At 34.4% G+C, this 24,090-nt stretch overlaps 1 protein-coding gene across 1 annotated transcript; it reads right to left on the bottom strand.

Moving 5' to 3' along the window:
* Positions 1 to 2,463: 2,463 nt before the first annotated feature.
* Positions 2,464 to 7,034, bottom strand: LOC146720990 (solute carrier family 23 member 1-like). Its single transcript, XM_085487551.1, has 6 exons — positions 7,017 to 7,034; positions 5,454 to 5,612; positions 3,680 to 3,759; positions 2,942 to 3,083; positions 2,633 to 2,783; positions 2,464 to 2,570 (listed from the first exon to the last, which is right to left on the bottom strand). The coding sequence occupies exons 2-6, from the start codon at positions 5,560 to 5,562 to the stop codon at positions 2,522 to 2,524; spliced, it is 531 nt and encodes a 176-aa protein (XP_085343677.1). The 5' UTR covers positions 5,563 to 5,612; positions 7,017 to 7,034; the 3' UTR covers positions 2,464 to 2,521.
* Between the last annotated feature and the right edge of the window lie 17,056 nt (positions 7,035 to 24,090).

Genomic DNA, 24,090 nt, shown 5'->3' with positions numbered 1-24,090 from the left:
ATTCTCGGTGTCTTTCTGTAGGTTAACTGTATTGCCATGCTTCTTTATGAAGAACATTTCAGCAATCTCTCTCTTCTTACATGTTCTCGTTATGTAAAATTGTCGGTGATTTCCAATCAAAGTTATGCCCCAAAATCACATCTGTGTTTGCTCAAAACCGAATGATTAGACTCATGTAATTTAATATTGCTGGCATGTTCCTTCACTCTAGTGCATAAATGTCTTTTTGTTTGTCCAATGTATGATGCATTACAATTTTCACAGTTAATCTTGTAAACTACATTCGTTTTAATATCATTAGTTATTAAATCTTTACCTCGTTTTATCAGCCTATTCAACTTTTTTGGCAAACTATAAACGACATTTATGTTAGCACTATTAAGTGACCTTTTAATACTGTCGCTAACGTCTTTAACGTATGGGAGTGGAATTACATAATTCTTATCTTGAGCCGAATTCACATTAACGTTATTATCTAAATCGTTACTCAAACTGTCGTTATTATCCGCATTGTGACCGTTACCATTCCTGTTGTTCTTCAGTACATTAATTCTTTTATTTACATACTTATTAATAATATGATCCGGAAAACAATTATTAATTAAAATGTTCTTTACAATCTCAATATTCGTATTATGAAATTGTTCGTTAGAAAGTAAAATTGCATGGTCTACTAAATTGTAAATCGTATTAATTTTGTACTTAATAGGATGACTCGAAAGAAAATTGATGTATCTGCCAGAACATGTAGGTTTCCTAAACCAATTAGTTGTCAATTTATTCCCATTGCGGTATAACTGTAGAATTTAAAAAATTAATAGAAGAATTGGTCTCTATTTCATGTGTGAATTTTAAACGTTCATGATAATTATTAAATGTACTTAAAATTTCATTTATTTTAGAGTTAGGTAAAATAACAAAAATGTCGTCCAACATATCTATAAAAAGTCTGAACTTTAAACTTAAAGAATTTAAACAATTTGTTTCCAAGTCATCCATTACTAAGTCAGCTAGTATCGGTGATAGAGGGGATCCCATAGGGCTTCCATAAATTTGTTCATAATACTGCCTCGTTAAATTGAAAACTCGTTGAAGTAAGTATTACATCAACAGCGTATAGGAACTGTTGCAAATTAAATTTAGTTTTTAGACTTATGTCACTCCAACGACCCTCAATATTATAGTTTGCCAAAAAGTTGAATAGGCTGATTAAAACGAGGTAAAGATTTAATAACTAATGATATTAAAACGAATGTAGTTTACAAGATTAACTGTGAAAATTGTAATGCATCATACATTGGACAAACAAAAAGACATTTATGCACTAGAGTGAAGGTACATGCCAGCAATATTAAATTACATGAGTCTAATCATTCGGTTTTGAGCAAACACAGATGTGATTTTGGGCATAACTTTGATTGGAAATCACCGACAATTTTACATAACGAGAAACATGTAAGAAAGAGAGAGATTGCTGAAATGTTCTTCATAAAGAAGCATGGCAATACAGTTAACCTACAGAAAGACACCGAGAATTTGACAAACATTTACGACAAAATAATAAAGATTGTTTAGTGGCGCGTTTCAAGTTTAGTCGTTGACGAAACATCATAACGATGGACGTGTTCCTCTTTTAATTTTTAACTTTTAACATCATAACGATGGGACGTGTTCCTCTTTTAACGTTTAACTTTCGATTTCAAATAACACCGGTGTGATGTTTATGTTAACCTCGGTTTAATTGATGGTATGTTTATAAAATTTATACTTATTTTTATTAATTTAACACTTAAATGAGTTTTCGTTATGTTAAAAATATTGTGTAACATTATGTTGTAGAATTTCACTTGAAAGGACCACAACCAAATGGTCGAAACGTCGTGGAAATAATCAAATAAAATTGCTAGTTACGTCGTAGTCAAGTCGTTTAAGCTTATACAAAATTGTTTAGAACATTTTACTGTATTGGCGATATCCGAGTTTCGAATTGCACATAGCTTTCTCTAATAAATATATTTCGATACCACATTGCACCATATGTTTTTATATCATAATTTTATATCATGTTTTAATGTTAGGTTTTATTAATTTTTAAATTTTGTATTGAAAAAGACTTTAGTGAGGTCGAAACGTTTACATGCGAAGGATATTAATAATAAAGAAAAAGTTTTATTTACACCTAATTTTGCTCGTTTGTTGGCCTATTAAGTTCCTTTATTAATATATATATATACATATATATATATATATATATATATATATATATAATTGTAATTATAATGTATAATGTTACATCATATATGTATATATATATATATATTTTTTTTTAATATTAATATATATATAATATATATATATATATATATATATATATATATGACGTAAAATTTCTTATGATACTATATTAGATATTATATTTACATCTTTTATATTAGATATTATATTATATATTTATATCACATATTTTCGATTATAAATCATAACAAAAAGAGCGTTCTTGAAGCAATATAATACATTTATATTATCTCTTATACGTGGGTAAAAACGGTATATGAAATGTCCATTTCCACCTGAAAATATTAATTGTTATCCATGCAAATATATACAAACGGAAATAAAGTTTATGTGATACCTTTTGAGCAAACTCATTCCAAATGGAAAGTCGAAAGTGTTCGTGACATATTCGACATTAGACATTTCGTCAACTTTCTTATCAGTCGTACTGCGATCGGTTAATTCCATTTCCTTCGCCCAGTCTTCCAATCCACGTTCTTTTGCATTACCTTATTGATATTAAATAAATAAATTAATATTATAAATGTATTTATTAAATCATTGATACAAAATTTTTAAAATTTATATTTCCTTTAATAAATACTCATATATGTATATACCTTATATATACTCTTTGTTATTATTTCTATTTGATCATATAATATACCTGGTATGATATTATCCAGAAAGCAGCCTAATGCTCCACCGACTAAAATAGTGGTACTGAGTAGTACAGTGAATACACTATCTATTATAACATTTCCCGTTTGTATTATGTCCGAATATTTAATCAACCATTTCGACAGAACCTAAAAATAAGTCCTAATAATATCATTTGCGCATTTTTTTTTTATATACAAAATCACATGCATGTGCTAGAACATTTATGCATATATACATATACATGCATGTACACTGACCGGCAGGAATGGTGTCCGACGTCAGTAATGTACGGGAACGAGACACCGATAGACAAGCGCGACCCGCGGTGTCCGCATGTCCGTATAGCTGTCTCACTCGCACTCCTTCAATTCATAGTCGAGTGAGTGAGACAGCTATTGGACACCACGTCTTGTATTGCTTTCTCTCTTGATCATACGATGTTTGAGAGAGATGCAATATCGGAATACTCCCTATTACTTTCTCCTTCGCTCCTTCGCCACACTTCAAGCGACACATGCAATGTCGCGCTACGTATGTGTGCATATGATTTTCGGCTGTTATACACGTATACACACATCTGAAATCTCACGCCGGCACCATTCCTACCGGTCGGTGTAACATACAACTGATTATATGCGGTATGAATGAATAGACGAAAGAAAGGCGGGTAATAAATTCCGAGAATATATATATATATATATATATATATATATATAATATAATAATAATATATAATACATACCAAAGGAAAAAATATAGATAGGCCCAAGATAAACAGATTTCTCGAAGAATTGAGATTTATATATTGCAATATCGACAGACCTAATGATAAACTCTGGATTAGAAAATATATATTTATATAGTAATATTTTCAATCAAAATAATAAATCCAAACAGCACACAATATTTATGATAAAGTTTTATAAATATTTATAAATATATATTTTTTCAAATATTATATAAATATTATATTATATAAATATTATATAAATATTTAAAAATCTTTTATAAAAACCTTTATATAACAATTATTAAAACATAGATTAAGTATTTTATATAATATTTATAGTATGTAAAGATAAATATTTATAGTAATTATTTTGTAAATATTTTTTAACTAAATTGTTATTCTTTCATTTACCGCTATGTGAAGTATCTTTCTCATATTTGATTTTTGTCGTGAGAAATATAGAAGACTGGCGAAAACTGAAATTTATAAAATTAAAAATGTCAAAATTATTTCTATTTTTAAACTACATTTTGCAACAGAATGTCTTTTAACAAATAAATTTACGTATATATCGATGTGTACGTAAATTTATTTGTTAAACTACTGTGTTCCCTAAGTATATTGTATAGTGTATATTATAATTTTATATTCTATTTTAAAATAAATGTCTAATAAGTTACTTATAAACATTTTTTACACATTTTTAAATTTTTATAAATGGCTAATAGAGTTTGATAAACACAAAAACATCCTAATCGACCAAATTTTAAATTAGACTATATCAATCGATCATTTTAATTAAAAAATCGTTGATTATGTCTTTTTGACTCATGATTTCTTACTGACAATGAGTATTTATTAAAGGAAATGTAAATTTTAAAAAATTTGTATGAATGATTTAATAAATATATTTATAATATTTACCATAATATTTATCATAAATATTTACTGATATTTATGATAAATATTTTGATCTATTGAATCTAAGATTCCAAAAACATTTATAAAATATTTATGATAAATAAAGTAACAATTTTCTCTCGACCGTACTGGCAAATATTGTTAAATAATCAATCGCAACGTTTCGACCCTTGTTTGAGTTCTTATCAAGTGATCTAGATACACACAAAGAAGAATTATAGTACAGAAATTAATACAATAAAAATTATTTCACTTAATGATATTATAAAATAATAGAACGAAGAGAAACATACTTGCGAAAGTAAAATTATAATTTTAAGATGTCAAAAGAAACGAAACATAGTGTCGGTTTGACAACACGTCAAGAATCTTAGACGAGTTATTTATATATTATCGACACTATGTTTCGTTTCTTTTGACATCTTAAAATTATAATTTTACTTTAGCAAGTATGTTTCTCTTCGTTCTATTATGTTTCGTTTCTTTTGACATCTTAAAATTATAATTTTACTTTAGCAAGTATGTTTCTCTTCGTTCTATTATTTTATAATATCGTTAAGTAAAGTAATTTTTATTGTATTAATTTCTCTACTGTAATTCTTCTTTGTGTATATCTAGATCATTTGATAAGAACTTAAACAAGGGTCGAAACATTGTGATTGATTAATTAACAATATTTGCCAATATGGTCGAGAGAAGATTGTTATTTTTTTTAAATTCTGTATGGCGATTCTCAAATATCTATACTTTAATTTTATGATAAATATTTATAAAATACTAAAATAATTATTATAAATATTTATAAATATTTTATAAATATTCTGTGCTGTCTGGGAAATATGTATTGTTTTACATAAAAACTCACCGAAAGCACAAATCATCCCAAACATTATGCAGAATATTCCGCCCACTATCGGTTCAGGAATTATGATAAATACCGCGCCAAACTTACTGATCACGCCTTGTAGGATCATCAGCAAACATGCCCATTGTATAACCCTACGGCTACCGATTTTGGTAACTCCTATAATTATTTCGCGTTATGTCAAATATTATATAATTTATATAATTATAAAGTCATAGTACATAAAAAAGCGTAAGCAATAAACACAGATCAATCATCAATATCACAGTCAAGTGGAAAGGTCCCATCTACACATCGATGCTTGACAATAAGCACGATTGATCAATCAGAGTTCTTAATCAGTGTTCAATTGGCCAATTAGCACAATAATATAGAGTATCGGATCTTGTCTCTTTTTAAGTATACGAGGTGTGTTCAAAAAGTATCGCGAATTTTGAATTTCCGCGGGTTACGTATATTCGATTTTCGATTTTTTTGTGGCGTTATGTTGGTACTCATGTTTCTCTTATGCCGACAAGTACGGCCATTTTGAATGTTTAGTTAATTTTTGACAGCTGCTTTGCTTGCACGTGTTTTGGCTCGTCTTCGATTTTTGCCTATTCCAAAAAATGGATCAAAGAATCTGTATCAAATTTTGTGTGAAAAACAAAATTAAGTGCGCGGACGCATTCCGAATGTTGACTGTGGCATATGGTAAAGCTACCTTGGACCGAAGCAACGTTTATCGGTGGTACAAAATGTTTTCCGAGGGCCGAGAAGATGTGAACGACGAAGAGCGTGCCGGACGCCCGAGCACGTCAACAACAGACGAAAACATTGATGAAGTGAAGAAAATAGTATTGGTCAATCGTCGAATCACCGTTAGAGAAGTTGCTGAGGACCTAAACATATCGATTGGCTCGTGCCATTCGATTTTTACCAATGATTTGGGCATGACACGGGTCGCCGCGAAATGGTTTTTGCACCATGATAACGCCCCTGCTCACACATCGTTGCTTGTGCGCGAATTTTTGGCCAAAAACACACTAATAATGCCGCAGCCACCGTATTCCCCAGATCTGGCCCCCTGTCACTTTTTCTTGTTCCCGAAACTGAAGAGGCCCATGAAAGGACGACGCTACGCTACGATTGAGGAGATAAAGACGGCATCGAAGGAGGAGCTGAACAAGATCACAAAAAATGATTTTTTGAAGTGCTTCGAGGTTTGGAAAAAACGTTGGCACAAGTGTATAATATCTGGTGGGGATTACTTTGAAGGGAACAAAATAGATATTCATGAATAAATAAATAATTTTTGAAAAAACACAAAATTCGCGATACTTTTTGAACACACCTCATACATATGGTGTCCCAAAATTATTGGACCCTATTAATGAGAGATTCCTAAGATTATTTGGAAATGACCCGTTAACAGAATATCCAGTAATTTTGGGACACTCATCGGTATACAAACCGTAAAACTTACATAAATAGTAACCAAGCTAAAATGTCAATTGGCTTATTGCTTACGTTCTTATAAGTGCTTATAAATCAGCGAAAAATCCGCCTAAAATCGTCTTTTACCTATTGTGCCAACATTCTCACCAAAACGTATTCGTACCATTGCCGCTACCCCAAAGTCCGGCCAACATGGTACCAAGGCCTTCCACCCCGATCCCACGATTGATCGCGTGAATCGGTGGCGGTGGAGCTCCTACAAATTATGCGCGATAAATTTTACATGTAATTTTGCCCAAAAAATGAATTTTAAATCAAATGTACCTCCGCACATTTTCGCAGTATTTGGATAGTAATGATGGACTGTTTGTGCACGCTAGTATCTGCTAAATACCAAATCCCCCTGAAAATGTTGGTAGGATGCCCACGGGGATATGGTCCCCCGAAACCAGGGTGAGTGTTTATTTTTAAATTAAGGATTGGGGGTTTGACCCATACGGTAGAATCATTTGCCTTTAGTAAAATGCAAATTATCCACATAATGAAATGTTAATAAAACCCAAAAAATGCAAGAAATACTTTCATTTATAAATAATGACACGACGAAATCTTTTTCTTTTACGATTTCAAAAAGGATAAAAAATTTTTTTAAGTTTATTTTATTATACTATGGTAGGGGTTTTTGCTTTTTAAAAAATTTTTAAGGGACCCTAAAGGGCCAAACCAAAGATGTTGAGAATTTTTTTTGCGCCTTTTTATTTTCCTCAAAAAAGAAGTTAGATAAACTATAAATCTATTTAGGTTTAACGGTTTTTTTTTCCTGAAATTAGAACGTTTCGCCCTTTTTTAATATTAATATTTAAATTTTATCAGAAAAAAGATTTACAAGTTTTAATCTCAATTTTGTTTAAAAATTAAAAATTCTTTTTGTAATAAAAAAATATGAGACTAACAGATTAATAAATCTTTTCCTGTACAAATTAAAGATTGATATTAAAACAAAAGGGAAGCTTTTAAATTTTCAGAAAAAAAAAAATTTTTAACCCAATAAATAGATTTTAATTTATTTAATTTTTATATTTGTCGATAAAAAAAAAAAATAACTTCCAAAGCAATCGTCGGATTTCGGCCACTGTTGGGATCCTTTTTAAGCAAATTTTCAATGAAATAATTTTATATAATGCAAAGGTGCGTGAAAAAATAAAAAAGTTTTATTAAGAAAATATATACACATGCAGAAATGACATCCCGAGAAACGAGTTTTAAAAGTCAAAAGCGTACGTTTCCCCTGGGTTAATGTCGCTAAAAGATTTTTCTTTTTTATACTTACCGGAAAGAGTTTAAATAATTAAAAACAGAAATTTTAAATCCTTGGTTTTTGCGTATATGGAAACGGAAATAGCACATTTAAACCTATTTGAGAGAAGTCGTCAGCAGAAATTGTTCTAAAAATTTATGCAAGAGATAATTTTTCGATAAATTTTGAATTAAATTGGTTTTTCACTATAATAGTCCATATAAAAAATTTTAAGCTTTTTCGGAAATTATGAGAAATTATGTATACCCAGCTGCGATCCCCCGTTGAGAGCGGCGTCCGCTGGTTTTCAAAAACAAGGACAGTCCAACCAATGAAACCTTTGGCACCATTTAAAGGGGGTTATAAACTCAAAAAATATCCGACAAAAAATAACCCCAAGTTTAATATTTCATATGTTAAAAAAAATAAAAGCAAGAAAAAAATTAACATGATAGATTTGGCGATTAAAGTCACCCCCAAATCCAATAATCATTTAAACAAAGGGAAACGGCAAACCCCCGATGTTTCTCTTCGAATTTTCCACAGCTCGTCCGTTTCGTAAGAATCGATTAAAATTCGGCAAAGGGTCCCCCTACTTTTTTGTGATCTTCAATGATTTTTCTTTTTTATATTACAAAACGACGACGATGAAAACAAGAAACAAAAGGGAAAACTTTCTTCCAAATAAGCCACACGCGGGTTCTCAAATTTAAATAAAAGTATAATTTGAAATAAAATCTTGAATATCAGTATCAAAAAATAAAAATTTTTAAACATAGCTCTCGCGCCCTTTTTTTATTAATTTTATATTAGAAAGCGACTCACCGCTCTCTCCTACTCTCGTTAGAGCAAAATCGCGCCCCTTGCACCTCCCCTCGATTCACCGATTTTTTTTCGCAAAAAAGAGAAAGGGGTTTTCCTAAAGGGGTTAGTCGGCAATCAGCTACTTAAACCCTTTAATGGGTTTCCCCCAATTCAATCTTCTTATCCATACCTTTGCGAATATAATGAATTTTTCATCAATTGCTTAGACCTTTTTGTTTCGGAAATTTCAAGAAAGTAATTTCCCAACTAAAAGGAGCAGCCCTGTTCTTCGTGGATCTTCCTATAACATCGGATTAAACTTAGGTCGGTTAATATCTGAAGAGCCAAATTTCTTCCAAAAAAGCGCGAGCAGTTCAGCCTCTGTATAGAACATGAACAACGTTTTTCTTTCACTCCACAAAACGTTTTTTTATAGAAAAAGGTAAATAGAAAAGGTTTGAAAAAAATAACTGGTAATTTTTTTTTCTCAATCTTAGCCCATCGGTCGGGATAACCAAAAAAGGGATTTAGTGAGAGTTTATATACTAGCTTTAATCAGCCTACCATTTAATAACGTAGCCTGTTTAAGATGTGAAATTTACAGTAGATTTTTTATATCCCAAAAATAATATCCAGTTCGAACATGTCAGGGGTTTTGTGCACAAGAAGTCAAAACTTCCAATAATTCCTTTTAGGAATTTGGGGACTTCACCTCATTAATGGTTTAAATTTGCAGTTTATTTCCACGGGGTGTCGCGTATTACAATTTTCATACAAACCCTTTCCATTCTTTATAAGTATCGGGTTGGTATGGGTTAAAATGCCCCTTTATTTTTTTCTGTAAATTTTTCCCCTGAAAAGTTTTCACCCTCCGGGGTCCTTTAAATTTTAAAATTTATGATAGTTTTCTTGACAAATTTTATACGAAAATCGTTCCACATATAAGAATCCTACATCAGAATTAAATAGATAAGAATTTTCTTTCTTGACATTTGTAACAAAAGTTAGCTTCCGGAACGTTTAAAACCAAGAGTCACGAAAAACGTGAAAGTTTCCGCTTTGGGGCTCTGCTTTAACCCTTTACGGGGGTTTTAGTGGATCAAAAGTACCGATTTATTGAAGAAAAATATGACGGGAGATCCAAAACGGTCATTTTGTACAGAGAACAATTAATTACCTGTAAACTTAAAGTCATATTTAAGTCTTATGTGTCTTTTTGTTTGTGGACTGTGCTCGTTTTAGAGGTACTTAAAAATGGATTATCGAGTGCAGTATAAAACCCACGGTAATCTAAAGAGAAGTTTAAAAGTACGGGGGCGTTTTCCCCTCTCCCTCCGTGCTCCTTGCCCATCATTTAGCCGGGTTTTTCGAGGACATAAAATTAAAACTATAGCAAAAAAATTCACCACAAAATAAATGGATCAATTTATCTTCTCTTCCCCTTTTCCCCGCTAAGTCCAGGATCTGAAATGGACGCTGTTTTGGTCTGGCTGCAAGGGGCCCTGATTCCGTAGACTCTCTCCCTGATTTAATGTTAAAATTTTTTTTTTCCAGTCAATTGATCACGCACCCCCACCTTTTTTGCAAAAAAGGGATTTTCAGGGTAAGATTTGTAAAAACGCAAAGCAACCCTGTATTATTGCAGGTTTCCTTTTAAAAAAATTAAAGGGCTGGAACCCAGGCCGTAATCTCCCAATTTCTACTGACCCATTTTTTCCCCTTGAATCCAACCCACTAAAGATCCCCCCAAAAATTTAACAATACATTATATTTCTTTTTAAGAGTGATTCAAACAGTTGAAATTTTTCCCCTTGTCCATCTTTGTGGGACGAATTATATTTATTTTTTTAGAAAAATATCTCGAGATTAAAAAATTGGTTTTTTAAAATCAATATAAATTTAAAAAAAATCTAGAGGGGTTCCAAAAAGCTTTTTTTCAACTAAATTTTTAAACCCAAGAACCAAAAAGCTATTGTTCCTCTATTTGGAAAAAGCAAAAGGGATTACCCGAAATTTTCCTCTAAACTTGTCTTTTAAGCACCCCGAAAGGGGAAATTTGACAGTGATTCGATAACCTTTCTGTAAAGACTAAATCCAGGAAAAAAAAGATCTGACCCACCTGTAAGCGTACCGGGATGAAGCCCTGGAAATAATCTGCCTCTCCAAAAACTATTTTTTAAAAATTTTTTAAAGGGCAATCCTCCAAGGTATTTATTCTGGTTGATTAGAATAATGTTTGAGCCCTTTGTCACAAAAATTCTATGTGCTTTTTGTCTTCGCTTTGGCCATTTAAAATGCAATGCAAAGGCCATCCCAGATTAATTTCTTTGGTGAAAAGAAAACGAAAAACCTCGAAATTTTTCCCGAAGAAGGGGCCTATTTTTTTTTAATTAAAAGGGCCCCATAGGCCACAAGCTCTAATGCCTAGAATAATTTCCAAGGAGAATCAAGAAACCGGGGTTTTTGATATTCTTTAGTCAAATGAATTAAAAATTTGAAATATCATGTCAAATTATTTACCCTCCTTTAAAATTTTTTAATAAACAACAAAATTTTTTGCTTAATTTCGTTTTCCCCCCTAATTTCCCTATCTTCCACTTTCTCCAAATACTCACTTTCATATCTTACCTTTTTCAATAACATGCCAACCTGCAATAAAATCCCGCCTTCCTAAATAGTAAAAACAATGATAACTTTAACTTATTTTAAAACCCTTTTTTCGTCCCCATCTTTCTAAAATCTCCTTTTCTTCCCTTCGGGCTCTCCTAAATTTTTCCCCCTTTTTTTAAAAAAATTTTTCCTTTTTTTCTTCAAATTCAATTAACCACCCCTTTCCTTCCCCCTCCCCACCCCTGTTCCAAAAATCAAAAACCCCCCCACTATCTCCTTTTCACCCCTTTCTTCTTCCGATCACCCCTCCTTCACCCCTTTCTTAAATAACTCTTATAGAGTCAACCCGACTTTCTTTTTTCTCCTAAGGGAAGTTTCCCTTTTTTCTTTTCCCTTTAAAAAAAATGGTTTTTACTATAACAAGGAAAATAAAAATCTTTATTAAACCCTCTTCTTCTAAATTCGCGTCTTCCCTAAAAACCCTTTATGCCCCTTCCCCCTTTTTTCCGAAAATAAAACAGAAATTAGTTAGTCAAATAATAAGAATAGTCGACATTATTAGGGGAAAAATAAAAAGAACCCTTCTCAAGCTTGTGGGTCTGTACATTCCTTTTTAAAAATTTTAGCTTATTATACAATCATTGGCTCACTCTCTCCCCTTTCGCATTCCCCCATAATGAACCATAGAAAAATCATCCATTAGCGACACCTTAAAAAATTTTTCAAATTTCCCTTTTCATTTCCCCTTTTAATAAAAAAGACTTTTTATTCTCGGTTTTAGGGTTTTTCATTATAACCTATCTGAAAAATTTGGGTTTGTAACAGAAAACAAATTTAATCGTGATTTCCCATTTTACGGTTGATTCCAATTAATAAGAGCGGGGGTCACTATTCTCTCTGCAATCTATTCAATATCCTTTCTTAAAGACACTCCCTAATTAAAAAAAAACTTTAAGAATGGGGGTCATTTTCCACTTAAAAAAGAACCTTGCATCATTTTAAATTTTTTAGACATCCTAATAACCTCTTCCCCCACTCTCTCTTATCCCCCCTTTTTTCCAGTGAGAAGACGTGTCAAAATCGTTCGCAAAAATGATAATTTTAAGGGTTAATTAAGGGAAGGGTAAAAAATAACGAATAATAGTCAGGGCCGGGAAAAGACTAGTGTTATCTAAACGGGGTATGCTTTTTTGGAGCGGAGAGATATTTTTTTTTAAAAGGAAGGGATTTTTTCGCGACACGTAGAATTAAAGGGGGGCATAAAGTGTGCGTAGAATTTTGGACGGGATGACCGTATGCTGCTTAAAAAGTTTTGGGTGGTATTTTTCGAATGAACGATAATAAACAGTACATGCCGATGAAAAAAGGGCAATAAAAAAATCAAGTGGTGGTGCAAGTCGGTGTTAAGCTTTTTACTATCCAGGATGGAAGTAAGCATAAATTTATGTAAATTACGAGCTGGTGTCGGTTTTTTGGGCCCATTTGAAAAATTCAAAACTGAAAGTGAAGCAGATATGAAAAAGACACGCCCCGTGGGGGGAGTACCGGGGCGACAGGATCACGGTTTACGGGTTCCTTTAAGGCATCTAGCATGAAATAGAACTAAAAAAGTAGGGGATCAACGAGTATTGTGAAAAAAAGATTGGGGGGTTTTTGGGGGAAAGAAAAAATTTCCGTGATCCCCGCCCCCTTCGGTATAGCCCTAAAAGGCTCTGTGTAGTTTGTACCCCGGATTGTTTCGTTTTTTTTCGCTCGGGAAAAAAGCCAATTGGGAGCGATTTTTCCCGCGTTTTTCGGGAAGAGCGTGTAGCCGAAGAAAGTCTTGTACGAGCCGCCCGGGAAAAACCCGGGCAAAAATTCAAATCTCTGGAGAACACTCATACCCAAGAGAAAAATAAAGAGCTTGATTTAATTTAGACTAAGAGAACAAGTCCTGCTATCCCCTTGCTTACGCGCATCCACAAGTAAAGAACTGGGGGAAAATTTAAAAAAAAAAAAAAAAATTCTAAAACACCAAAAAAACTGGTCCTTCGAGCCGGTCTTGTGGGAAAATTAACGGAGGGTTTTAATCAAATACCGGGAAATCAGTGCACTACCCAACGAGCAATTTAAAATTTGCGCTACATTTGGGTAGGGATCCCGGGGGCACTCCTTCAACACTTAGGGGGTCAATTTAAAGGCGTTACGCGTTTCAAAGGGGAAAATCCAAACAGCGTTTCCCAAATTCGCCGGTAAAAATTGGCGCATCAAGAAATTTCCGAAAAAGAAGAAAGAAAAATTTGGATCAAAAAAAATATAATTTTTACATTCCAAACACCGTGTTTACCTTCCAAAGGTCGGCTTGCGAGACAATGATCGAAAGGGGAAAAAGTAATCTCTTCATACGAATTTACGTTTTTTTAAAAACCCAAATAACAAATTTTCCCAACTTGGGTTTTATAATCAAACTTATCCCATCACTAAGGGACTTTTCCCTCTTGAAAAATTACGGAAAAAATTAAGGAAATCCCGCATCATTGAACAAAAGAACAACCAACGCGGAAAACAGCTTCCTTTTCCCTTTCAGAAAAAGCTGCTAAAAAGGCGGGGTCTAATGCAAGCCTCGACTTTTTTCAAAAAAAACTCGGGGATTAAACTCGCTTAAATTTTTCCATTCCCTCCCCAAGGGTCACAACGACGCCCCCCAAGAGACCCGATTCCCGAAAAAAAACTTGCCTTTTTCCCCGGGTAAGGAATCAGTGGCACCTTTTTCCGATTTTTTCTTGCTCTCTTAAAAATGCGCCCCATATTGAAGTAGAAATTCAATATTTTTTATCTGGGTTACGGGCGACCTGCTAATTTGTTTTCCCATCTTTCTCAACCGATAGAAAATTTGATTGCAGGAAGGGCTACAAATCGTTACGAAAAAAACCGCTTTTTATTGACGCATTTTTCCCAAACGTTTATTTTCCTTTTACTTTTTCGCAAAACGATTTGTTTGGTTTTTAAAAAAATTCCTCCAATTATCGGAATCGAAAAATGCTCTGGGGCCTTAAAATGTTGAATGAAGAATTGTTTTAGTCTCATTCTTGTATAAAAACTAGAAAAAATTGCGAAAAAAATTTGGGGGAAAGTCCTTAGGTTCAGAGAGGAGAATCCTACGAGGGAAAAAATTTTGCTTTTTCTAAATCACAAAGACGTTCGCTTGAGGCTTACCCAAGGCGGCGAAACTTGAAGTCCGAAAAACGAAAAACTCATCCGAAAGGTTCCGGTGCTCGTTCAAATTCCAAAGGCGGTACAAAAATAATAATTTCGTTCTTACCAAAAAACTCTACAAATACGGCCCCTTTTTGTTCCAACACATCGTTTAATGCTTGCAAAATTTCAAGCGTTAGCATTTGATCGACTAGAGTTTGTTCAAAAAAAAAATTTTGCAAAAATTGTTTGACTAAAGGTCTTACGTTTTCTAATTGCTGTATTCCCTTTTACTTGTTTAAAGTAAAGACAGACATATTTTTTAACGGGGATTCAAGGCAATTTAAACTAAACAACAGACTCTGGAAATGCGATGACGGGGCCACGTCATTCACACTGAACGCGGGATTTAAACCCGTGCCCCTGGTACCGCACCGTTTTTGGATCCGAAAACGGTCGATAGTTTACACCCAAGCACTTACGATCAAGTTCCGATGCCACTTTCTTTCGTCACGAGTCGCTCAAATGTTAAAGGCTCGTTAATTTCAACAACGCGTGAAGGTACTGGCATGGGTGACACTAACTAATTAGTTCCAAAAAACTGCCGTTTCTATTTCTTAAGCCGACTAATGAAAATAGATTCTTCATACCAAGGCTTTGGGGCTTTCCCAAAAAATTACAGCTTCATTCCCCCTTTTTCCCAAATTCAAGAGTTTCCTTTCTTCCCAAAATTAAATCTAGCCGACCCAAAAATCCAAGTAAAATAGGAATAAATATTTCTGGGGTCCCAAATTTACGGTTCAATTTGAAATGGTTTAATGAAAGTTTCTAAGAGCACCGGCACAAAAAACTATATTGGGGTGAATCTTTCGGTTCATTTAAAACAAAGGTATCAAAAATTCACGTTTCCCCAAGCAACTTTTGGAAATCTCGATTTCGAACTCCGACTTTTTTTGGAGCTGAAAGAAATTCCAACGACCATGTTCTTCCGAGGAAAAATTTTGTTTCAACTTACATTTTCAAAAACACATATGCGCGATTCTTCAGGGCGCTTGTTGCCGTTTACCATCAAGTCGGGTTTTCCGATAAAAAACGGGGAATCAAAGGGGAGTAGCTCGCGTTTTCCCCGCGCAATAAGCGACGTTTTTGCCAAATTCTGTGAAGTTTCAAGGCAATACGTCGATTTTTTAAAAGATAAAGAGCTCGGACATATGAAAAAAACGAAAAATGGGAAAACTTCTTCCCAATGACGTTTCTCCCCATCATTCATTATTCCGCGAGGGCAAAAACTACCACAAAATGTAGGTTTAATGCCCGGCAAAAACCTCGAATAACACTTCCTTAAATGATATTTTATGATTTAAATTACAACCCATCTTTCGCATTTTCTTCAATGGCTTTATACAAAACTTTTTTTCGCTGATATTCAGCAAATGGTTTTGACAAATTTTTGTTATTTAAAGATCGCCAATTCAATTGAATTTTTTGGCGTACACCCCAAAGAACCACCCATACTTTTCATTAATATTTTTCTTTTAGTTTCCCGCCACCTTTCTCGCCAAAGGGGCTCAACAACTTTTAATCGACAGATTTGCGTTTTCCCCCTACTCAAGCAATTTTTCCAAAAAAAAATACGTTGAGATGTCCACTGCGGCGATATAAACCGCTACGATTAAAAAAAAACGACCAATTTAAACCCCTGTTTGGGGGCAGGGATTTACTCAAAAAAAGGGCCCCCAAAGATTTTTTAAATTTTACCGGATATAATCCCCGAAAACGGTCTACCAAATTCCCCCAAACCTTTCCCCGAAGGGAACAATAAAAATACCGGTATTATTTGGCACCTTTCGATATAATTCCCTTGAAAAAAATTCCCTTCCCCGCTACCGACATTTCAAACAAAAAAACCTTTTTTACATACAAAATATTCGATCCCCCGGTGGTTTTTCTCCGATACGAATCTCAAATTCCTGCAAAAAACTGGGAAATTTTCACGGATGGGGTTTTTCTTCCGCGGAAATAACAACCGAAGGATGTTTTTTCGAGAAAAGTTACAAAATTTAAGACCTGCAAAATTTTCATTGGTTAGGCTTTTGAGCGTAAAAATCAGTGCTTAAATGGGAGGCTTTGCGACGCTGCTAAAGCCTATCATCGGAGTTATTCAAAAAAATTTTCACAAATCGGGCGACTCAGTTCGATTCTCATGTCAAAAAAACCAGGTCGCCCGATTTAAAAAATTTTTATTCCACGACTCGAGCTCTGGGGCGGGTCAGCGCTAGCTCGCTGTAATTCGTTTTTCTATTACGCGATGAAATTTCAAACATTCCTGGTTTTTTCTGGAGTGACTGATATTGGTTGCATGGGGTTTCAAAAGGGCCCTCAAATTTAAAAATATTCGACCTAACAGAGTTCTTCTATTCAAAAGAAAACTTCCTAGGCGACATGCTACTGTGCCACAGGGATATTTTGCGGATCGCGCTCGCGCGGGGATAAATCCACTCAGCTAAAGCTTTTAAGTTTTTTGGGGGGAACCCCCGGGATGGCTAAAATTTAACGAGGGAAAATTTGGCCCCTTCATCAACGTAAAATTTTTTTAAGAAATATCCGAATTAAAAGTTCAAATTCAGTCCACTGCATCATTTAAATCAACGGAACCCCTTTTTAATATTCGATCAATTTTCCACTCCCCGCTTATACTGTTTTCCGGGATCGTCCCTTTGTTTAAGTTTTAACGAGACCCCCGATGTTGCTCAATTTTTTTTCTGTTTTTTAAGTCGATTTAAATAAAAAAAACCCCGCACAAATCTGGATTAAAAAGATGCAAACGGAAATTTTTTTAAAAAAACGTCGCGTCAAAACCAATTTTGGTACCATTTTGATTCTAAACATTCTCTTTATCCTTTTCTTTATCCTCCGTACTTAGCGTGGGTGTCGACTTCAATGTCTGACCTTCCTGATCGAAGTTTTCGATTTTACTTCCCAAAAAATAAATTTCTAAGCTCATTATCGATCAAATTCTAACACCTTCACGGCGGCGTACAAAATGCTTTTCACATTGCGGCCCCAAAATTGGGGTTTTGGGGGGGCGAACAGGTAAAAAAATTGTATTTTTGCAAAATTTTGACATGTTCCATTTTCGTCATAACCGGCGTACAATTTATGTCCCCTTCCCCAATTTTGGAACCCCTCCGTCCTTTTTTCCATAAGGGGGGGCTTTATTACGCCGGCCCCTTCGCAATTCGAACGTTCCGGGCCCCGAAAGTAATCGCAAAAATATATCTCGCTATTTTTTCTCGCTACCGAGTTATACCCCTTAGGCCGTTCATGATTATTCCACGGTCGTTTTCTCGCATCTTTCGAATGGTTCGTACGGTGTGGCATTCCATCCCACTATTTCGACAAACCCACTACCTACAAGGGGCGGATCGCGAACTTGTTACGCGTCCCCAGACCAAGCCCACTAAAACCTGAGACGAATTTTCGCGTCAAAGCCGTTTTAATGGCATTTTATTCCGCCCCTTTTGCCCTCATTTTGGGGGCAAAGTGGGGGGCGGGGGTTAAGTGTTACACCCTTTTGGGGGTATTTTGGGCCCCGCACACCTACGGTCGAAAAGTTTTCCACTCTTTTAGTAAAAGAAAATGTTTAAATTTGCCCGATCGCCCCCCCTTTTTGACATGTAAATTCTTTCCATGCGCTTTCACCAGGGATTTTTTTTAAATTGGTATGCCATTAATCAATTCCCTTCCGAGTGTTTATATATCCCCGGTCCGACTCACAAAGGCAAAATTAAAAGTGCGAAAAAACGAAACAATTTTTGGAAATTTGGAGTCTTGACCTTTAACACCCCAGCAGGTTTCAAATGGCAAATCGATCTGATAATTTCGCATAAACGTTTTTTGTTCTAATAAAAAATCCAATTTTCCCCCCTGAGATTGGAGCTTGCGAGAAAATCGAAAAGTAAGCCTGACGGAGGCTTGGGGGAATTGCTAGGTAAGACCGCGTCTTCTACTTTTGTACGACTATTGTTAACTGTAAATTGCCGGTAAGTCCGGACGGTTCAGCGTATCTAAATTCTATATGTTGTCTCCCAATGATTGCAGTTCAATGTGTAAGGATTTATCGCGTACTGTCATTTAAATCCCTTGGCGATTCAACCCGAGGGGTATGTTTGGGATAGATTAAATTTCCGTGATCCCCGCGCCTTCGGGATATGCTCCTGAGAGTCTGTGTAGTTGTGTACACTGATAGTTTTTATCGCGTTCGCTCGGCGAAGAGCCGAATTTGGAGCGATTTTTCCGCGTTTTTGGGGAAAGAGCGATGTAGCACAAAGAGACATCTTGTACGACACCCGCCCGGGAAAACACGTGCACGAATTAAAAACCCTCTGGAGAACACTCATATCCAAGAGACAAAAAAAGATTGCTTGTACTTAATTAGCCCAAAGAGGGGACAAGCCCTTCTATCCATCCTTCCCTTTCGACGCGGGCCCAAAAGTGAGAACTAGGGGGAAATTTAAAAAAAAAAAAAAAATTTCCCCAACGAAAAAAAAAAAAACATTTTGTAAAAGACTGTGAAAGAAAATAAAAGCGAAACCGCATGAAAGCGGGAAATTTAAAAAATGATGGCCCCAAGGAAATAGTTCGAGAAAATTTGGTTTCATAAACAAAATAAAAGACTTGAAAAAATTTGTGCAAGGGAGTGTGTGGACCCGCGGGGAACTCAAAAAAATTTTATAGTGAAGCAAAAAAAGAGAAAAAAAAGAAAATTTAAAATTGTAAAACCCCAAGGGGGCAATGGGAAAGGTGAAGCAAAAAAAAAACAAATTTAAAAAAAAAGGTAATATAAAAAATATGGTTATGGGAAAACGAAGCAAAAAAAAGGGAAAGAAAGGGAACAGTGATTCTGGCTGGGGGACTGGAAAAAAAGGGAAAAATTTAAAAGGAAAAAGGGGAAAGCCCATTTGGGGCGAAAATTTTCAAATTTTACGAGTCCCCGCGGAAAAAATTAAAATAAAAATTGTCAATATTGGCGAGGAAAATTTAAAAATTTAATAATGAAAAATTTAAAAAATAGATACGTTTAAAAAGCAAACAAAATTAATTTTTAAAAATAAAGGAATTTATTGGGAAATGGGAAGAAAATAGTTAAAAAAAAAAAAGAATAAAAAAAAATCAATCCGGAAGAAAAGAAAAGAATGGTACCCGTAAAAAAAAAAAAATTAAAAGCAATGAAGGGACTCATGAAGTAAGGGTTGAGAAAAGGGGAAACCTAAAATGTAGGGGAGGAAAAAGTGCCTCCCTTTCAATGGGCATGGTGTTTTGGTGGGGACTTTTTCGAGGATATAATAGAAAGAATTAATAATAAAGGGAGGAGAAGGTATAGTAATAGAAAAATTTAACATAATTTTAAATGTTAGTTCTTTTTATAAAAAGAATTTTGCAAACCGAAAATGTTAAACTTGAGCATGAAACAATAGGTAAAAAAATCGACGGGGGAAAATTACGAAAGGAAAAAAACCCAAAAATTAAAAGATTTAATTTCGCAAAATAAAAAAATAGGGGGGGCAAGGAAATTCTGAACCAAAAAATAAGGGGCCCCATGCGTTTTTTAAAAATTTGGATTTTAAGGCGAAAAAAATTAGTAATAAAACGGGGAATTTAGTGTTTTAGGAATTTTTTAAAGATTTTAATGAAACGAATTTTTTAAATTTTAAGTGGAAAAAATTAAAAAAAACCAGGAAGGGAATGTCAGTGCAAAAAGCGAAAAAACTTTTTGTTAATATATAGACGTTTTTGGACGTTTACAGCACCTAGGAAAAAATTTTAAAAATCCCAAAAATAGGGGAAGGGGAAAAAAAATTTTTTGGGATGAAATAAGAAAACCAGGGGTTTAAAAGGGAGGAGGCTACAAAAAAGGCGTTGTATGATAATAGGAAAAAAATTTAAACAGTTTAAAAGGGAAAAGGGAAATGCAGTGATTAAACAAATCAGGAAAATAAAAAAAAATATTATAAAAATATAATAGTTTTATAAAAGGGGAAAAATCCGGGAATCTTGGGGGAAAAACCTTAAAAGAGGGGAAAATGGTTTGTTAAGATGTCTGGATACTCGGTTTGGAAAGACCAGTTTCCCGGGTAAGAAAAAGGTCTTTTTTTCGATTCCATTCACCGATTTTTTTTCGGCCCAATATATTTTTCTCGTCTTCATCAATTTAGGGGGGAAAAGGGGAAAGAGAATTAAAAAATTTCCTTTTCGAGATTGTTTTAAAACTTGGCGAATGGCAAAAGCATTACCTCCACAGCGTTATTTTTTTTTTATCTTTTTTAAATTATTATTCGGGGCGATTTTTTAAATTTCCCTTTTTTAAAATGTGTGTTCTATGGGCAAAAAGGAAAAAAAAAAGATTCTTAAAGTCGCCCAGGGTTTTGGGAAAAAACGGGACCTCATTATCTTTTTCCCTTTTTCATCGACTTCAATTGTTCCCAAAAAACGGTTTTCCCCTAAACTTGAACTTCAGGGGAGACAAAATCTTTTACGAGCTAAAATTCCCAAGAGACGGATAAACCCTTTGACTAACCAAATCATGTTACTTTTACTGTTTTCCCCAATTTAAGACGCCCTGTCTTTTTTTTGGTACTAACGTTTTAAATATTAGCTAAACCTTATGTTTTGGGGTTTAAATCCGGTTTTTTTTCCAAAACCAAGCTCGTATGGGGGCTTATTTGGAAAAATTTTTTGTAGGTTGCAAATTTTTTCCAATGGGTGGAATCAACACGGGGGTTTTTCCCCCCAAAATTTCCCTTTGGGGGAAATTTTCTGGTTTCCCAATTAGCTTTGGATTTGGGAAACGTTCTAATATAGTTCTTTTCATTTTTTCTGATACTCTTTAAAGTTGGGGGTTTTACGGTGGGTTTTAAATTTTAATATCCCATTTAATTGCATGAGATCTTCATTTTCTTTTAAAGCTGAATCTTCCCCATTACCACAGGGGGTTCGGGAAAATCTTGAAAAACTAAAGTGAGTTTCTCCCTTTTCGATTTATTTTCCCCTTAAAGCAATTTAGGGCTTATTTTTTTTCCTTTAATTACGTAGTAGTCAGGGTGTGAAATGGGCGTTTAAAGGGTACAGAAATATCTTTTCCCCTTAATGGAAACTTTTGAGGCCCCCAAAAAATTTTTAAATGTACTATGAAAGGGGGTCTTTTGGGCACAAATTTGGGTTTTTTTTGGGGCTTTTAATTTGTTTTTTTTTTGCCCGAAGTTTTAAACAAAAATCCAATCTTCAAACTGTAGTCGATTTCTTCGACCATTTTTTTTTGTGTTTAAAATTCCCCATATTTTGAGCCCCAAAAATAAACCAAGTCTTCTATGCTACCCCCAGGGTAAATTTCTTTTTATGATGATCCGTAGCATTCGAAACCCAACCTCAGTTTTTATGAAATTTGTAGTTTAGTGGGTTTCCCCTTTTTAAAATTTCACCTCTCAAATTATTTTTCCTTTCATGAAATTTTTCTTGACTCTTTGTAAAATACTTTTGGCCCCTTATTTTTGGTCATTTTCTTACGTATATTAAGTTTTTTGGCTAATGAGATAAAAAAATCCTCCGCCTCCACTTCTCCCCCCCTTTAAACCCCAAAAAGATTCATGGGAAATGTGCCCAAACTTTGAGGGTAACATTGATTCATACCCTTTTAGCTATCCCAAATGGGTTGGGGAATCAAATTAGGTAAAAGAAGCAAATCATTATTGAAAATGTTAGTGTGAAAACCAAAGGTCCGTAGAAACCCGGCGGGAGGGGAAGTAAGGTCATCGCATTCAATTTCAGCTTTTGGGGGGCCCCAAAAGGGGGCGCCCCAACCCCCAGCCCCCGGAAACTCCCAACCCATTTTTTTTTTCCAATAACATTTTGTACGACACACCCCCACATAAAAAACACTTTAATTTTCTTTGGCCCAAAAATTGCGGCTCATCGGGGGACCTTCCTTCCCCCCCGGGCCTTTCATCTATGGACCTTGAGGGAACTTGAATTATTATGTTTTTCAGATTTTATAATGACTTCTTCCCTTTGATGGGGTTTAAAAATCCAAAATTTAATTTCAGGATTTATTTGTTTTACCTGTTTTGCTTTTTTGTTTGGTGGTTTCTTTTTTTGTGATTTTGCTTCTGCATTTTTTTCGTTTCTGACCGGGTTTTTCCCACATTTAAAAACGTTCCCCTTTATTTTTGTGCTTCAAAAAAAATTTTGCGCAGAAAAAGGGCCCATATTTTTGGGCCCTAACCTCTTATTTATTCCAGCAAACAACGTGTAAACAAAGGGAAGCAAAAGGAAAATTATTACTCAAAAGAATCACACAGCTGGGGCTTCCCCCAAAATTTTAAAAAAATGTTTTTTAAAAATAAAAACCTTGAAAAAAAAGAAAGCTAATAAATCCCGAAAAAATTTCCTATGTAGGGGCTTTTTTTTTATTATATTTTATGAGGGGTTGACATTGACCGCTCTCTCTCTCCCTACTCGTTAGACGACTTTTTTAAAAGTATCTCTCCCTTTTCAAGTAAAGTCGTGGCACAATTTTTAACCCCTTTTCCGAATAAAAAACTTTTTTTTGGGATTTCAAGATTTTCACCCGGGATTCGGTTGCGGCTGTTAAAAGGGAGGGGAAAGTGTCAGCCCCCGGTTTTCCATTCCTTATCAGTAAAGGGGTTCCCGAAAATTTTTAATTTTTTTTTTGTGCTTCGCTTTAATTAATATCTTTTGCTTTGCCCAAAATTTCTTTTATACTTTGCAAAGGGCATGACGGGCCCGCACATTTTTTTTGACGAAAGATCTATATTTTTTTTAAAACCCACATTTTGCCAGCCTTTAAACTTTTTTTTTTCCCCTTTTTTTTTTTTTTGTAAAGTTGCTTTTTCTACCTCTAGAAGGGTCCATTCATGACCCGGAAGGGTTACCCCCTCTCAAACCACTCCTGAAATTTCCCTTTGAAAAAAAAAACTGCTAAAAAAACTATTATTTCCCCCAGGGCCTCCTTATCGAATGAAAAAACCCTTTTTGAATTTTTTTTCCACTATTTTTTCCCCTTTTCCCCCCAAATTTGGTGACGTTATGGGGGGGGAAATTTCCCGGGAATGACGATGAGGATGCATTTAAAAAATATTTTAAAAAATTAAAAATAAAAAATTTCTTTCCCGCGGGTGCTGATTCTCCTTTTGCTATCTCCCCCCCTTCTGTAAGGTTCTGCAAAACCCCCCCCCAAATCAATAAACTTTCATAAACAGCCCCTTTTAAAAAACCATGGGAAAAAAAAAAACGCAAAGC

This window comes from Nylanderia fulva, unplaced genomic scaffold (genome assembly GCF_048542155.1).
Source record: "Nylanderia fulva isolate GAGA-0341 unplaced genomic scaffold, ASM4854215v1 Scaffold570, whole genome shotgun sequence".
NCBI classification, from domain to species: Eukaryota; Metazoa; Arthropoda; class Insecta; order Hymenoptera; family Formicidae; genus Nylanderia; species Nylanderia fulva.
This window is presented reverse-complemented; position numbering and strand designations above follow the sequence as displayed.

Coding starts and splice junctions, on each gene's coding strand:
- LOC146720990 (XM_085487551.1), bottom strand. CDS start 5,562: ATGATCCTACAAGGCGTGATCAGTAAGTTTGGCGCGGTATTTATCATA. Junction 3,084..3,679: donor TATCTATATTTTTTCCTTTG/GTATGTATTATA, acceptor ACTTATTTTTAG/GTTCTGTCGAAATGGTTGAT. Junction 2,571..2,632: donor GGAATGAGTTTGCTCAAAAG/GTATCACATAAA, acceptor TAATATTTTCAG/GTGGAAATGGACATTTCATA.